Genomic DNA, 16,701 nt, shown 5'->3' with positions numbered 1-16,701 from the left:
TTAATGTATGCAGATGATATTGTTCTCATTTCAAATTCACTGGAGGGATTGCAGTGCCATCTAGATGGTTTGCACATCTTCTGTAGAGATAAAGACCTCATAGTGAACCTTGGGAATGTTGAGAATCAGTAATCACACTCACTAAACAGCCTCTTTGTATGGAGCTTCAGGGCCAAGGATATGCAAGCTTACTTATCCCATATGCACAACAGTGCCTACTGCAGTTTCCTACTTTCCTATAAAGCATTGTACTTGCTTCCTTTTCTTAATGCAATGATAGTACTCTTTTCTTTTCAGTGAAGTGTCAATATCATTGTCCACATACACAAGATTGTGTTTATGAGTCCAAGTCTCAATCTTGGAACCTAATTCACTTATGTGACAGTCAGTGTCTAAGTCTATGTCTACATGAGTTTTCTTCCCGTCTTTGAACCACCATAGCCATGCTCTAGATCCATGTTTCTCAACATGGTATCGGAGCCATGCCCGAAGGACGACCGAACGACCCCGAACAAAAAGATTCAAGCTTAACATCAACACAAACATAGTGTGTTCTCACATTGTCATTACCTGTGTCTCTTGACACATTGTAATTTGCTCTTCCAGTGATAAAATCTCAGAATTATGGAGTTGATTTGCTGCTGATCTAGCAACCTCAACATGGGAAAAGACTCTCCAAATGCTCGATTCAAAGGAGTCGGGTTTCACACTTGGCAAACCCGCATCAAGCTCATCCTGATGAAGAAGGGTCTTTGGGCCATCACAAATGGCAAAGAGAAGAAACCTCAAGATGCGGACCTTGCAGTTACTTGGCAGAAGAATGATGACAAGGCACAAGCCATCATCAAACTAGAATTGGACGACAGCTACATTCATCATGTGGATGCCTGTGACACATCCCATGACACTTGGGATAAATTGGATACCCTATTTGGTGCACAGTCAAAGTCGTCTAAGTATGGTCTATTAATTGAATTTTTCCAACTTGATATAAAGCCTCATACATCCCTGGCATCCCATCTGAACTACATGGAAAGCCTGCTTACTCAACTTGCAAGAATAAAGCTAAAAATGGATGAAGATATTTGTATTGGTGTCTTGTTAAAAAGTCTGCCTCCTGCTTATGATAATGTATCAACCACTCTAACCAACATGCCTGATCCTCAACTTGTTGATATTAAAGCCTCTCTGCTAGAGGAAGAAAAGACACTTAAAAGCAAAGAAGAGCCCAGCACTTCAAAGGATGAACAAATGTTATATGTAAACAACAGATACAAAGGTAAAAAGGAATCGCTCTTCTGTGACTTCTGCAAAAGGACCGGACATACTGAGAAGTTCTGTCATGCTAGGAAGAGGTCCCAAAAGGCCTATCTTGCAGCTGTGAAAGAAGAAGAAGACCATGGACCAAAAGATGAAGAAGAAGATGAAGATGAAGACCACCAGGATCGGAAGGACAAGACTCATCAGTCCTTCTACTCTCATTACTCTGATAGACTGTTTTAAAAGCCTTGTATTTCCTTGCCCTAATACTTCTTGCCATAAGCTTTATAAACTCCTCATGTAACTTGGCATTACAGTCCCTGTACACTTTGTGAGGCCCCGGTTACAGCCTCTGGATGTCCATCATGTTTTGGTGCCCACACTTAGCCTTTTCTGCGACAGCCTCTGGTGTCTACCATGTTTGTGGTGTGCCCACACTTTGCACGTGGTTCTCATTATAGCCTCTACACACTTTGTGCCTTTCTAGTTGTGATTGAGGAGGGGTGTTGAGAATCAGCAATCACACTCACTAAACAGCCTCTTTGTATGGAGCTTCAGAGCCAAGGATATGCAAGCTTACTTATCCCAGATGCACAGTGGTGCCTACTGCAGTTTCCTACTTTCCTATAAAGCATTGTACTTGCTTCCTTTTCTTAATGCAATGATAGTACTCTTTTCTTTTCAGTGAAGTGTCAATGTCATTGTCCACATACACAAGATTGTGTTTATGAGTCCAAGTCTCAATCTTGGAACCTAATTCACTTGTGTGACAGTCAGTGTCTAAGTCTATGTCTACATGAGTTTTCTTCCCGTCTTTGAACCACCATAGCCATGCTCTAGATCCATGTTTCTCAACAGGGAAGACCAAACACATGGATACGCATCACTAGGGGCACTTGAGAGTCGATGTGCTCACATACAATTCCAGAAGCCCCGCACCAAACTCTGGTTGTTTGACACCCTAGTCACACCTACATTACTATATGGAGCACAGGTATGGGGTTGCAGCTTGTACCACAGGTATCTTAGCCCACTCATTGATCAGATTGGAGTAGAGAGGGATTATTATGATGGTTGGATTGGGATAGCATGGAAAGGCCATTGATCATGATGATAGCATGCATGATTAGGAGTAAGCCCTCCATCCCACATCCATTGTCAGAGCAGAGCTAGGGGCAACACCTATAGTTATGGAGGCATTCTACAGGGCAGTGCCCTTTTGGCATAGACTATGGGAACTTCCACGCCATAGATACTCTAGATTGGCACCAACCTCATCTAGACAACTAGTAGTAGGAGGTGAGAAGAACTGTTGGTTTTCACAGATGGCCATTTGGATGAGCCTACATGGTTTGGATATTGACCGTCTTCCACCTTTGGATTACAGCCTTGACTGCCCTACACTTTCTCTTAGCTGATCAGAGCTAAACCAGGTGATCAGAGCTGATATCTTGAGGATTGAGATAGCAAGGAAATGGATCCATCCACCACTCCCTCTAGGATGGAGGATGGAGTTCTACAGGAGTCACTTCTTGTGTCTCTCTGATGATGGTTTCACTATTCGGCCAGCATATATGGACACCTATCTCTCCCATAGCGTACGGGTTGCTATTGGACAGATTCGCACCTCTTGACATAGGCTTCAGATGGAGACAGACAGATGGACAAATACCCTAGTAGAGAATAGGACTTGCCAGCTTTGTGGTCGAGAGCCTAAGACGGAGGAACACTACATATGCAGATACACAGTATACTATGACATATGAGGATGGTACCACTGCCTCTTTCATGATGGATTTGGACCCCTTCGTCCCACCATGGAGTACGAGGATCAGAGATGCCTAGCTCTTTTCCTCTTGGAGCTTGAGAGGTGCCGAACTGCACTACTGCGAGATAGGAGGCCAACTCATCCAGAGAGACACACATAGAGAGCAGCGACATAAATCTTCTACAAAGCCGACCCTATTGACATTACCAACCTAGCAGAGACAGAGCCACCCCACCAGACACCTTACAGGCCATGCCATGGAGTCACATTGGATAGAGCCATTTCCCTTTGTCAAGGATGACAACCCTGTCTACCAAGACTACGTCCGAGGAGGCCACACCACAATCGGATTAGGCCCAATATCACGAGACACCGAAGACTCACCACCAGGCATATCAGTGAAGCAGCTACTAGGGACCACATCATAGCTGAGATCATGTGCAGATCTTGAGATCAGCTACAGCCCATAGTCTCCACCACACTTTTGTACATGGTTTTATCAGATTCGGTTCTCCTTTCCTTTCCTTTTCTTTTCTATCGATGGAACAACGCTACACACGGTTCCAACCCTAGTATAGTCCCATCGTATAGTTATTTTCAGTATTGTTTCATAGGCCACCCACTTATTTGTAATGTTATCTTTACCTTACTAATGAGATGACATTAGACATGGATGTACTTTGGATTTTGTCTCATAGGCCACATTGGCCTTATGTAGACTTTAATATATCTTTCTTTCTTTCTTTCTTTCTTTCTTTTTTTTTTTTTCGTAAAAGGTAATTGTATTAATTACGAAAAAAGTACAAGATTACTTGATTACAAGATACATGATGACAATCTAAGTCATCATGTGAAGAGGTTCTAAGTACTACAAGTTACAACGTCATGGCAAAGATGCAGAGGAAATTGCCATATGCCATGACGTTAATATATCTTTCTCTCTCTCTCTCTCTCTCTTTTTTTTTTTTCGTAAAAGGTAATTATATTAATTACGAAAAAAATACAAGACTACTTGATTACAAGATACATGACGACAGTCTACGTCATCATGTGAAGAGGTTCTAAGTGCTACAAGTTACAACTTCATGGCAAAGATGCAGAGGAAATTGCCCTATGCCAGGGGCGTAAGTCCTCCCTAGAGAGCAAATCAGAATGCCGGAGAAGATCCAACTGCCAATACAAGAGGCCCTTAAGCCTAGCAATATGCCGCTGAATATTATAGGCGGAGTCAAAAAGAAAAGCATTCCGAACGGTCCAGTTATGCCAGCAGCCCCAATATCGAAGAAAATGATACACGAGCTTCATATGTGGCTGTGCAGGAGCGGGGTATTTGGGCTGACCGAAAACCCAATCAAAGGGGCGCAGGGTGGAACCAACCACTCCCTGCCAGACAGCCGACATAAATAACCAGACTTTCTTTGCGATGGGGCAAGAAATAAATCGGTGGCGGGCAGATTCCACAGCAGTGGTGCAAAAGAAACAGTGGCCATTGGAGATTCGTCGCTTGGAGAGAGCCGAAGCAAGCGGAAGACCACCAACCATCATTCGCCAAAGAAAAACTTTACATTTGAAGGGTGTCTTGTTCAACCAGCCCGCCATGACAGTTTCCCTCCACCATGACCGGGATTTACGTAATCCCCATAAAGCATTCACTTTGGTGACGAGCCATTGATGATCTTTAATCAGAATATGATACACTTGGTTAGCAGAGGCTTTGCTTAAAGTCAGCCGGCCTTGTAGGTCCCAATCCTGCCAGGGATGATCTGAAGCAAGGGCAGGAAAGGGTTGTCTGCACTGGAGCACCCGCAAAAGCTGTTCCCATAAAGGCCTGTAACCACGAGGGATCCTGAAAAGCCGCCTGGCTGTACGAAAAGATATAAGCACATTACGACTGGCAAGGGTGGCATCCGCAACGGAAGACAAACCCAAACGGGCCATCCGGTTGAATTGTGGTCTGAGGTCCTGTTTACCTTCCCATGCAAGTAAACGGGAAACTGCCAGCAACTCCAATTGAAAAGAATTAGCAGCCAAGCGATCCTCCGCTGGATGCCACTGGGCCTTCTGGAGGACGTGTTTCCAAGAACACACCAAATGAGTGAGCAGCAACGAAGAAGAGCTGGAGAACCGCGAATCAGCATTAAGAACATGCCACCAAGAATTCCGGATCTGGGTATTGCCATGTTGAAGCCCCTGGCCCTCAAGGAAATAACGGGCTATATCGACCCATGGATGATGATCCGAGCACATGGCGCGGAAAAGCGACCAACGGAGTGCCTGCATGTGAGTTTGGGCATCTAAAATAGCTCCGCCACCCATGCGTTTAGGAGTGCACGCATGCGACCAAGAGATCCAAGAAATACCTGCATGCAATGAGTCTTTCTTCCATAGCATGAAACGAATGGACTGAGTAAGAGCATTGAGAGTCGTAGTAGTCCAGGGCAACAAAGGTAAGAAATATGTGAGCATTGGCAACATAATAGTCTGGGCCACTTTGAGACGAACATGGAAAGGCCAGGCTTGAGATTTCCAATACATAAACTTAGCCACCATTTTCTGAGAAATCCACTGCAGCAGTTGCTTTGGGGGAACATCCACACCCAAAGGGTACCCAAGGTGCCTGACGATGGAGCCACGAGGAACAACCAGACCCTGCCAGTCCAAGGAGTGCAAATCGGACTCCGTGCAGCTGAGAATGGCTGATTTGAGTGCGTTGATGCGAAGGCCGGACGCCTGACCAAAAAGGGCCCAAACATCCAAGGCTCTTCGAAGGTTATCCCTGTCCGCACGCAAAATCATAAAAGTATCATCCGCCAGGGATTGGCCAATGAAGTGTTGTCCTGTGGGAAGTGACAGTCCTGCCAACTGAGAAGAGGCTGCCATATGAGATAACATCGAAAGAACTGGATGTGTGGCAAGGGCAAAAAATAGAGGGCTCAAAGGGCATCCTTGCCGGATAGAACGGGCAAGGACAACGGGCTCAGTAACACCTCCGTTCAGCATGACCCGCGAAGACGCTGCAGTGCTGATAGTGTATATGAGACTAGACATCCGCGGACCAAAGCCCATAGCAGACATAAGTTCAGCAACGAAGGACCAGTCTAGATGGTCAAAAGCCTTTTCCAGGTCCAGTTGAATCAGTACGACTTCCTGATTGGAATGCCTGGCATAATCAATTGCCAGTTGAGCATTCAATACATTGTGCAGGATATTTCGGCCCTTAATAAAACCATACTGTAGAGGGTGCACAATGGCCGGGAGATGCTTATGGAGCCGATTCGCCATTACTTTGGAAAAGATTTTGTATATTGAGCCCATCAAAGAAATTGGGCGCCACTGTGTCAACTTAGATGGCGAAGGAACTTTTGGAAGCAGTTTAATGAGGCCTTCTTTCCATGAGGAAGGCATGATCCCCGTTTCCCACACCTGCTGGAACAAGGCCTGCAAAGGTTTCACCAGTTGGGTAGCAAAAGCTTCAAAGAACTCATTAGTGAGACCATCCCAACCCGGGCTTTTATCCTTGGGTAAGTGTAACAAGACGTCCATAACCTCTGCCTCGCAAATATCGGACTCCATAGTAGTTTGCATGTCCTGCGGAAGCTGATTACGGACCAGGTCATAAAAAGCCGAACGGGCCTGAGTAATTTGGGCCGAAGGGGGAGAGGTGGAACCGAGAAGGTCATGGAAATAATTTCTGCACATATGCACAATAGTCTGCGGATCCAGGATAAGGTGGCCTTCTACATCCTCCAGTCTGGTCATATTTTCTCGAGCAGGAGAGGCATGGAGCGCTCGAAAGAACTTATGGGTCTGACATGCACTATCTTGCAAAGTTTCCGTCAGATGTTGCAATTTGGCCTGCTGATATGATTTTAACTGGAAAGCTTTAATAAGATCAGCCACCCGCATGTCTAGTGCAAGCAGAAATGCATCATCCGGAGTGTCGACCAGCAGAGAACGAACCAAAGCCAGCAGATCCTCTGCTGCCTTGCGACGCTGTCGACAAAGAGAGGCATGATAAATCCCATACTGTCGAGCAATCCGTTGTACATTAGAGAGCAATCTTTCAAAAGACGCAGTGCCCTGAGAAGAGAAGTCCAAGAGAAATCGGTCAATCAATTGCTGCATATAGCCCTGAAAGAGTGCATGCTTCAGGTAAGATGAGTTGAAGCGCAAAGGGAGTCGGTCCAGAAATTGCTTGAAAGGTGCAACGGGTTGTGCATGCAGCTCAAGCTGCAGAGGGAAATGGTCTGACAAAGCATATTGCTGCAACACTTTGATGTCGAGCATCTCAGGAAGAAAGTCATCATTCTGCATGATATACATACGATCCAGTCGTGACCATGTTGTTGCATACTGAGCCGAATGGAAAGTAAACCCTGTAGAAGACGGGTGTAGCCAGGACCAAAGATCTTGCTTAAGAACAGAAAGAGCCAACTCATGCCACATACGACTTTCAGGAGCGTCCATCACCGAATGCTCCGATGTGGACTGGGAAGAATCCACACACATATTAAAATCCCCCATGAAGAAGCCTCGTCTACCAAGTGACAAGGAGGTCTGCAAAGTCTGCCAAAGCTCCCGACGAGATAACGAATCATTCGGAGCATAGAGGCCGAGTAACCATAAGATCTCCCCTTGGAATAAAATTTCAATCACCAAAAAGCGGCCATGAACATCATTTTTAATAAGCATAGGCTGATATTTGTCATGTACAATCATGAGCACCCCCGAATAATGCATGGCCTTAGTCCCTGCATAGAACAGTCGAAAGCCATTGCAATCCACTACTTTTCCGGCTTCACCGTGACTCTTGTGCTCAACAGCGCACAGGACATCCCACTGATTTTCGTGCAATACCGCCCACATGGCATGTTGTTTGTGGCGAGAACAAATGCCTCGCACATTCCACGTGGCTATTTTCATGTGTAGTTAAAACCAAATCATGTACGAGGCACCCCTTGCCTTGATTTGACCTTGTCAGCAAGAATGTCCAGGACTCCCTCGTCCAAGAAATCCGCCAACACAGCAAAAGAGTTCTGAGGACCAGATTTGGAAGTAGACGGCATATCTGCTGGCTTGGGGTTGAAGCGGGGGTAACGACGGTCCCATGGGGTAATGACATTACCTCTGGCATCAAACGCCAGCTTAGCAGGGGGACCCTTTGGACGATCTGAATACATTTTCCTGGCAGGCTGATGACGTGGGGCAGAGGAAACCATAGCAGGGGCAGCGCGCTCAGAAGACAACATTTCCTTCCGGCGCATATATGTACGCATGGAATCTTGTGAGGGAGTAGACACAGTATTTTCCATGCCAGCAACAACCCTGTTCCCTTTTTTTGCTCGTACTTCCACCCAATCAGTGGCACGGGAATCTAGACCCGAAAGCTGTTGTTTACCTTTAGCCTGAACTTGGGGCTGGTGGATAGTATCCAGTGACGGGGCATCACACACCATATCTTCCGTGGGCAGCGCTGCATGGCCAACATCGGAGGTATGTTGCTGTTCCGGGCATTCAGCCATGAAATGCCCCAACTGTCCACAGGAAAAGCAATGCCCTGCGAAATTGCCCCATTTCAATCGAAAGTGTAACGGATGCATGCCCGAGCAATTAAGGGGCAACCAAGCAGGCCTTTTTCTTGCAGTGTCCCATAGCATACACAAGCGGTTGCGATTCACTGTCCGGAGACTGGGAGGGACGAGAACAGTGCCCACCGCGGCCATAGCATCCTTCAAGAGTGGCCAATAAACAGCCGGGCAATTTTCCACTTCTACCCATACAGGGCATTCACGTTGCAGCAGACGTTGGAAATCTGCCATTGGACGCCATGGAACCACATGAACCAACCGGCGTTCAAAAAATAAAGGCAGTTTAGACAGGAGAGCAGCACGGTGCGTCTCTGATTTCAACAGAACCTCAAAAAACCCCCGGGAGCCAACAAAAATCTCTTCAACACATTCCCCTTGGAGCAGACTGTGCAGCCACTGGCGAATACGGGAAAGCAGGGGGACTCGACCAGTGAAGAAGAGTATCACAGCGCGATCATAAAATACTGAAAAGGAGCGCAGGACAGTTTTTGGGTCCACGGTGGCGTCTAGAACATCTTCAGGCGCTGAGTCGGAAAAGGCTTCCTGATTATGTTGAACGTAATCGCCAAGCAACGTGTTGGCAAATTCCAGCAAATGCTCCCAGTCAACATCCTGGGAGTCCACAGGATCCGAGGCAACCTGAGCATACGAACGATCCTGAGGAACACCTATCTCTTCCGGAGTATGCTTGGGACGTTTACCCGCAGGCTGAATATCAGGACCAGGGGGCATCTCTTCATTGCACGGAACCATGTCCTCAGGTTCCTCGGCATCAGAATCCGGGCCAAGTGCTGCCACTGTTTGGTCGATGAAATCCAGATCCAAACCAGCCATCGTATGACAATTTGATCTTGAAGGAGGACTGACCCTGTCTCTCGCCCGCTCTCTCTCTCGCCCGCTGGTCTGTACAGATGCGCTATCCAGGGGTGTATTCTGCAAAGACAGCTAATAAAAGCTGAGCTGTACCTGGCACCGTGCAGGGGCGGAAGGTCGACGGGACAGGCTGAGGTGCCGGGCAGGAATCCGTCGAGGTCAAGGGACAGGGCAGCAAGGGCGACCGTGGACAGGGCGTTTAAAACAGGGCGTCAGAGGCGGTGGTGGACAGGGCGCCAAGCGAAGAAGGCGGCGGCAGGCGTAGGGCTTGAAGAACAGGTCGCGATGGATGTCGTTAGCGGCGCAGGGAACAAGCACAAAGAAGGTCGAGGAGGCACAGGACTGCAGGCGACTGGGCGGAACGCGAGCAGCAACTGGGCACGTCAGCGACTGGGCGGGACGTCACGCCGGGCAGCAACAGGGCGGAACACTGGCGCTTCGAGGGAGAGGGACACGACTTCACGCTGCGACAGCGCAGATGAAGGGGACAAGCGGGCGCGCAGGATCAGGTGAGGGCAGGACGGCGCGACGCAGGGACGCCATCGTCAGATCTCTCTCTCTCTCTCTCTCTCTCTCTCTCTCTCTAGCCCTACACTCTCTCTCTCTCTCTCTCTCTCTCTCTCTCTCTCTCTCTCTCTACTCAATTGCATTTGTCTCTCTCTCTCTCTCTCTCTCTCTCTCTCACTCATATCCAGGGGGTCTAGTGGTGGATCCTACTAGGGATGTGTAGTACTGTGTGGCCCTTGTCTTGCCTCTAGAGGGCCCTGTGCAATGGATCCATTAGCTCTTCTGAGTCTTTGAACACCTTGTCTAGAGTGTTTAGGCCCTGTGGTGCGGAAAAACTCCCTATTAACCCTGTCGGCAGACTGAGTCCAAAAAGAGGCTCTCGGATGAAATATGTACTTCGATCTAGCTTCCTTCATGGAGTCAATGTTTGCCCTAGCAGTATGCATCCTCTCAGCTATCCATGTGCATCCTGGCCGTCTCTCCTCCTCCCTCTGTAAGGCAACCAATGATACCCTTGCAGCTCTTTCCTTCTCGCGACACTCTCTCCATAAGTGCCATTTCTGTGTCCGAAGCGAAGCGGATCGGTGGGAAGGTATCAACCGAGTGTGTGGGGGGGCTGCACTGGAACCCCCTGGGTATGGTGGAGGACCGGCTGCAATCTCAGGCGATACGCTAGCTCCATGTGTTTCTGGTGCGGGTGCTTCCTTGTTTGTTGGTGCGGGGGCATTGCCCCTGGTCTGCCTGTTGGGGTTGTGAGGGGGAAGGCGAGATGAAGTTTGCCTGTGTGAGGAATCTTACAAAGGCTGCAAGGGTGGATGAGGAGGCTGAGGAAGTGCGATCCATGGCTGGGAAGCGAGGAGAGTGTGCAGGCAAAGCAGGTTGAGGCGTGGTAAGCAGGGCAGCTGCTGTGATCCAAGGAGGCGGCTGTGGTGGGATAGAGGAGGTGGTTGTTACCACATCTAGTGTGACCATGGAGAGGATCTGTTCAGAATGTCCAGCGTGACCATGCCCAGAGCTCAGCTTGCAGTCAGTCCAGCACGACCATGTCAGACCAGTGTCACGTCACATCAGACCAGCATGACGTCATGTCACACCAGCACGTCACATAAGACCGTCAAGAGAGAGAGAGACGGTGCGCTTGCCCTGCCTCCCTGGCTGTGATGAGTCTTGAAATTATAACCATGTGCTTGCTCCATTATTTCAGGTGCCATCCCGTCAGTCACCCTGCGCAGTCCTGTTCGTCTGCTTCCCTGTTGGCAGCCCATCCATCAGTTTCCTTGCACACAGGCTGTTTTCTATCCCATAGTAGCAGTGATGACCAAGCATTCAGCATATGACAAGTAGAGAAGAAGCGCAATCTCGCGAGATGTCAGCCAGTCGAAGCACAGTTCCTCCAGCCGACAAACATCCAATCCTTCTAAGGGTTAATAACTTGACATTTCCTTTTGGGTTTTCTTTTGGGCTTTAAGGACTATTCGGAAACTCTACAACTTGGTGACATTTGAGCATGTCATTGTGGATGGTTACCCTTACATTAGAGTATCTTTGCACTGATTTCTCTCTGGTAGACACACCACTGAAGGATTGGATCGACCTCAATTTGATCTTTTTTTATGAGTGTTTCTGGTACTTGTAGACCACGTTATTCATAGTGTTCAGCCCCTTTCTATAACCAACATTAATTTTTTATAAAGTCTCCAACAAAGAAAAAATGTGTGTGTGTGCATGTTTTGGGGTTTGAGAGAAAGCTATGGCAGCTGCTTGTGCTCCTGCCCTTGCTGTACATCCTTTTGCAGGCCTTCTTCCTTGTGTGAATGTGAATTTATGGACATACCTGTCTATAAACAAGAGATGACATGTCCATTGCCACCAGTTTATCTCTAATAGCGAGCTTTGTATCCGGAGCAAAACCAAGTTGGATGCAAAGGTTGCTTTTTTCTGGGGGGTAGGGGAGCTGAAGGCTGAAGGATTGGCAGAATGAGAGAGGAGAAAGTGGAGAAGATATCAGGTTAAGGGAGAGCTGGCTCTTTTCTTTTTTCAAAGAAAGAGTTAATCATCAAAAGAACACACATAACTCTATAATTTGGGATCATTCTCTCTGGTAATAAAAAATAATGATGACATTAAGCAAGATCACATATTAAAAGTAGTGTTCATGAAAGGGGAGACAGCAGAACAAGCTGAAACTTTACCTCTGCCTTCTGCTCATCGATTTCTTTCAGAGAGTGAAGCCTTTTAACAAATTGTATCCCGAAGTAGTTTTTACACTTAACAAAAGCCTACACTATTTTCAAACACAAATTAGAACTACATATACTTGTCATAGAGTTAGAAAGCATGAAAACCACAAATTATACACCAGTTCTTGTACATGCCTTCTCAGCTATGGAAAGCTCGAGTTTCTGAAGTGCACGTTCAGCTAAGCTCATCCACAACCGTGGATGAGAGTGCTCCTCGATGTAGGAGAATGCATTTTGCAGTTGATCTGCATCCAATATTTGTTGAGTGTCACGAAGTGACTTTGTTTCGTAGAGAAATAAATGTTGTTTTTCAGGGTTTTCAGGTTGTTGCATGATCTCATCCAGCTGCACTGCTTGAATCTAGAATGATCATATGGACAAAAACAAGTTGGTTGTTTACATAGAAGTTATTCTGCTTCTGTCCTCCCAGTAAATCCCTTTCTACTCTTTGAAAACATAAATATTTTCCAGTTAGATAGTGCATTTCAAATATAGGATTGGTGGTGCATCTTCAAATATCCAAGAATCGAGGTGAGCATTTTAGAGGTAAGGTAGAGCACAGTTCTTTTTCTGCAAAATAAGTGTGACTGATTACATAATTCAAAATCAAGGAAATAAGCTTATGCCCAACAGCATGGCTGGAGAAGAAGGGTCTACATTACGTAAATGAAAAGCCTCTCAAGGTAGTGAGTGTGGAATGGCAGAGAGAAGCCATGGCCTGGACTTTTTTGTTGTTTTTTTTGCCCTAGGGCAGGGGGGACTGGGTTGTGGTTTTGGTTAACACCTCTGAGGGTTACCATCCTGTAGCATGAAAAACAGACTATGGTAAGCCTGCAAGTATGAATAACAACTATCATAGCTCGTGGCAATTCTGAGAGAGTCACTGCGGCACCCAAGAAGGGAGTCTATAACGAGGATAAGACCTCTACCAAGGTAGTGAATATAAATGGACACTCATCACTGAAGACCAATTGGCAAGAAGCATTCCCAATATGACATCCTGCTAGGCTCCCAATGAGCTTTGAGACCTTTGATCTGAAGTGAGCTATGCGCAGTGGTGATGCAATGTCCGGCGAAGAAAATGTCAGGACGTGTAGCAACCATAGCATACATCAAACTGCCAACAGTTGAAGCATATGGTATCTTGGCCATTTCAGCCTTCTCATCATCAAATGTTGGGAATAAAGGGCCATCGTGCCTTTTATATGTGCATGGGTGTGAACACACCCTTAGCACATTTGTACTTTCATATGTATCTATCTAAAACCTAAAGAGGTACACACACAAAAAAAGATTGTACCCAAGAACATCGTGCATCTCTCTCTCTGACTCTCACTCTCTACTCTTGCTTACGGAGTAGGAGGCCCCCACAACTCGGCTCACATAGACAGAGAGCAGTCGCTGACTTTTTCACTGATACAAGACAGAATATGGCAGATATCACTACTACCGCCACACAACCTACAGGAGTACATCATCATTGGACCTCATCTTCTGTAGGTGTCCCTTTGGATAGAGCAGTGGCACTTAGCCGGTCTAGGCACCCACGTCCACCTAGACGAAGGCCTAGACATCCACACCACAGACAAATTAAAGCCATCATTGAGCGCCACAGGAGACAGATGCCGAGACGCCTCAGCCACGCAAAGATACACCTCCCTAGAGAACAGACATATCATTGATGGAGAGTTTTCCTTTTTCTACTCTCACTTTCAGATCACTGACATGTTTCCCTTTTATAGGACACTATTTTATTCTTTTTCAGTTTTATAGGCATGTTTTTCATCTTTTTCTCGTTCCAGATGAGAAACACACCATCATTGTATGTACTGCTTTGGTCTCATAGGCCACATTGGCCTTTTAGAGACGTTAATATACTCTTTTTTTTCGTAAAACGTTAATATACTCTCTCTCTCTCTCTCTCTCTCTCTCTCTTTTTCGTAAAAGGTAATTGTATTAATTACGAAAAAAATACAAGATTACTGGATTACAAGATACATGATGACACAAAGCCATCATGTGAAAGGTTTTCTCTTTCTTTCTCTCTCTCTTTTTTCTGATTACAAGATATACGAGGGCCCTAGGCCAACGTGTGGGGAAGCCCTGTAGTAATGCACTAAAAAGGTTACACCAATCATGGCAACGACCCAGAGACAATTGCCATATGCCACGGATGCAAATCCTCCCGAGGGAGCAAGTCGGAGTGTCGGATGAGATCTAGCTGCCAATGCAAGAGCCCTTTAAGCCTGGAAATATGTCGCGGTACATTAGAGGCCGAATCAAAGAGAAAAGCATTGCGCATGGTCCAAATGTGCCAGCATCCCCAATATCTGAAAAAGTGAAATAAGATCTTCTCATGCAACTGTGGCGGTGCGGGATACTTCGGGCCCACAAAAACCCAGTCGAAAGGAGTTAGCGAGGACCCCACCACCGCGCGCCAAATGTGCGACAAGAGAGACCAGATATTCTTGGCGAGCGGGCAAGAGAGAAAACGATGTCGGGCCGATTCCGCCGGTGTGGTACAGAAGAAACAATTGCCATTCGAGATGCGACGCTTGGCAAGGGCCGAGGCCAGAGGAAGACCACCAATCATCACCCGCCAAAGAAAAACCTTGCATTTGAAAGGTGTCTTATTTAGCCAGCCCTCCATCAGCGTTTTCTGCCACCATGACAGCGATTTCCGCAGTCCCCAAACAGTATTAGCTTTCTCTCCCAGCCATTGGTGATCTTGAACAAGAAGATGATACACCTGACTAGTAGAGGCCTTTTCCAGACTCAGGCGGCCTGCAAGGTCCCAGTCTTGCCAAGGGCGATCCACAGCCAAGGCAGGAAAGGGTTGCCTACCCTGGAGCTCCGACGAAAGCTACTCCCATAAATCACGGTATCCACGCGGGATCTTGAAGAGTCGCTGAGCAGTCCGAAACGATACGAGGACATTGCGAGTGGCAAGGGTAGCATCCGCAATCGACGTCACACCTAAACGGGCCATGCGATTAAATCTTGGTCTGAGCCGATGTTTATCTTCCCATGAAAGGAGTCTCGATACTGTCAACAATTCCAGCTGAAAGGAGTTAGTCTGCAAGCGGTCCCCTACTGGGTGCCAACGGGCCTTTTGGAGCACCACTTTCCAAGAGCCGACCAAGTGCAGTAACAAAGAGGAAGAGGGACTGGAAACACGAGAGTCAGCATTAAGGACATGCCACCAGGAGGCCCGAAGCCGTGTGTTGCCATAGCGGAGCCCGCTGTCCTCAAGAAAATAACGGGCTATGATGGTCCATGGGTGATGATCCACACACATGGCACGAAAAAGGGACCAACGGAGAGCTAACATATGAGTGTGTGCATCCAAAATAGCTCCACCACCCATGCGCTTAGGGGTACATGCATGTGACCATGAAATCCACGAAATGCCGGCCTGCAATGAATCCTTCTTCCACAGCATGAAACGGATGGGATGAGTGAGGGCCTTCAAAGTAGTAGGCATCCATGGCAGCAAAGGCACGAAATACATTAGCATTGGTAGCATGATTGTCTGGGCCACTTTGAGGCGGACATGGAATGGCCACGCTTGCGACTTCCAATACATAAACTTCGCCGCCAGTTTTTGTGAAATCCACTCCAGCAGGTCTTTTGGCCATACATCCACCCCCAATGGGTATCCAAGATGCCTGACAATGGAGCCACGGGAAACCACCTGGCCTTGCCAGCCTAAGGACTGTAAATCAGGTTCCGTACAACTGAGAATGGCTGACTTAAAGGCATTGATGCGAAGCCCAAAGGCCTGACCAAAGAGTGTCCAAACATCTAATGCCCTTCGAATGTTGTCCCTGTCCGCCTGCAAAATCATAAAGGTGTCATCAGCCAAAGATTGGCTAACGAAGTGCTGACCCAACGGAAGAGACAGCCCGGCCAGCTGAGCAGAGGCTGCCATGGAGGATAACATTGAAAGGACCGGGTGAGTCGCCAGGGCAAAGAAGAGAGGGCTCAAAGGACAACCCTGTCTGACCGAGCGTGCAAGGACAAATGGCTCTGTAACCCCACCATTAAGCATAACTCTAGAGGAAGCCTCAGCACTAATGGTGTAGATCAATCGGGACATTCGGGTACCAAAGCCCATAGCCGACATGAGGCCTGCAATGAAAGACCAGTCCACATAATCAAACGCCTTTTCCAAGTCCAATTGAATCAATACCACTTCCTGACCGGAGTGCCGCGCATAGTCAATAGCCATTTGCACATTTAAGATATTATGCAGAATGTTGCGGCCCTTAATGAAACCATATTGGAGAGGATGCACAATAGCTGGAAGGTGCTTGTGAAGCCGATTTGCCAGCACTTTGGAGTAGATTTTATACATGGAGCCCATCAAAGAGATTGGTCTCCAGTGTTGCAACTTGGACGGCGAAGGGACCTTTGGAATTAGTTTGATAAGGCCTTCTTTCCAGGAGGAGGGCATGACCCCCGT

General features: G+C 47.3%; 1 protein-coding gene across 1 annotated transcript in view; it reads right to left on the bottom strand.

Moving 5' to 3' along the window:
• Positions 1-16,701, bottom strand: part of LOC148036517 (uncharacterized) — a 307,373-nt gene that overhangs the window by 74,530 nt on the left and 216,142 nt on the right. The window contains exons 13-14 of the mRNA XM_087678942.1: positions 12,372-12,596; positions 12,189-12,275 (exon numbers count right to left, since the gene is read on the bottom strand). Coding sequence (XP_087535068.1) covers positions 12,189-12,275; positions 12,372-12,596 — 312 coding nt within the window. The remainder of the gene's footprint in view (positions 1-12,188; positions 12,276-12,371; positions 12,597-16,701) is intronic.

This window comes from Lygodium microphyllum, chromosome 5 (assembly GCF_053477565.2).
Source record: "Lygodium microphyllum isolate KBCC chromosome 5, Lygodium_microphyllum_v1.1.10, whole genome shotgun sequence".
In the NCBI taxonomy this organism is placed as follows: domain Eukaryota; kingdom Viridiplantae; phylum Streptophyta; class Polypodiopsida; order Schizaeales; family Lygodiaceae; genus Lygodium; species Lygodium microphyllum.
Note: the sequence above shows the minus strand (reverse complement) of the source record. Positions and strands in the feature narration are given on the sequence as shown.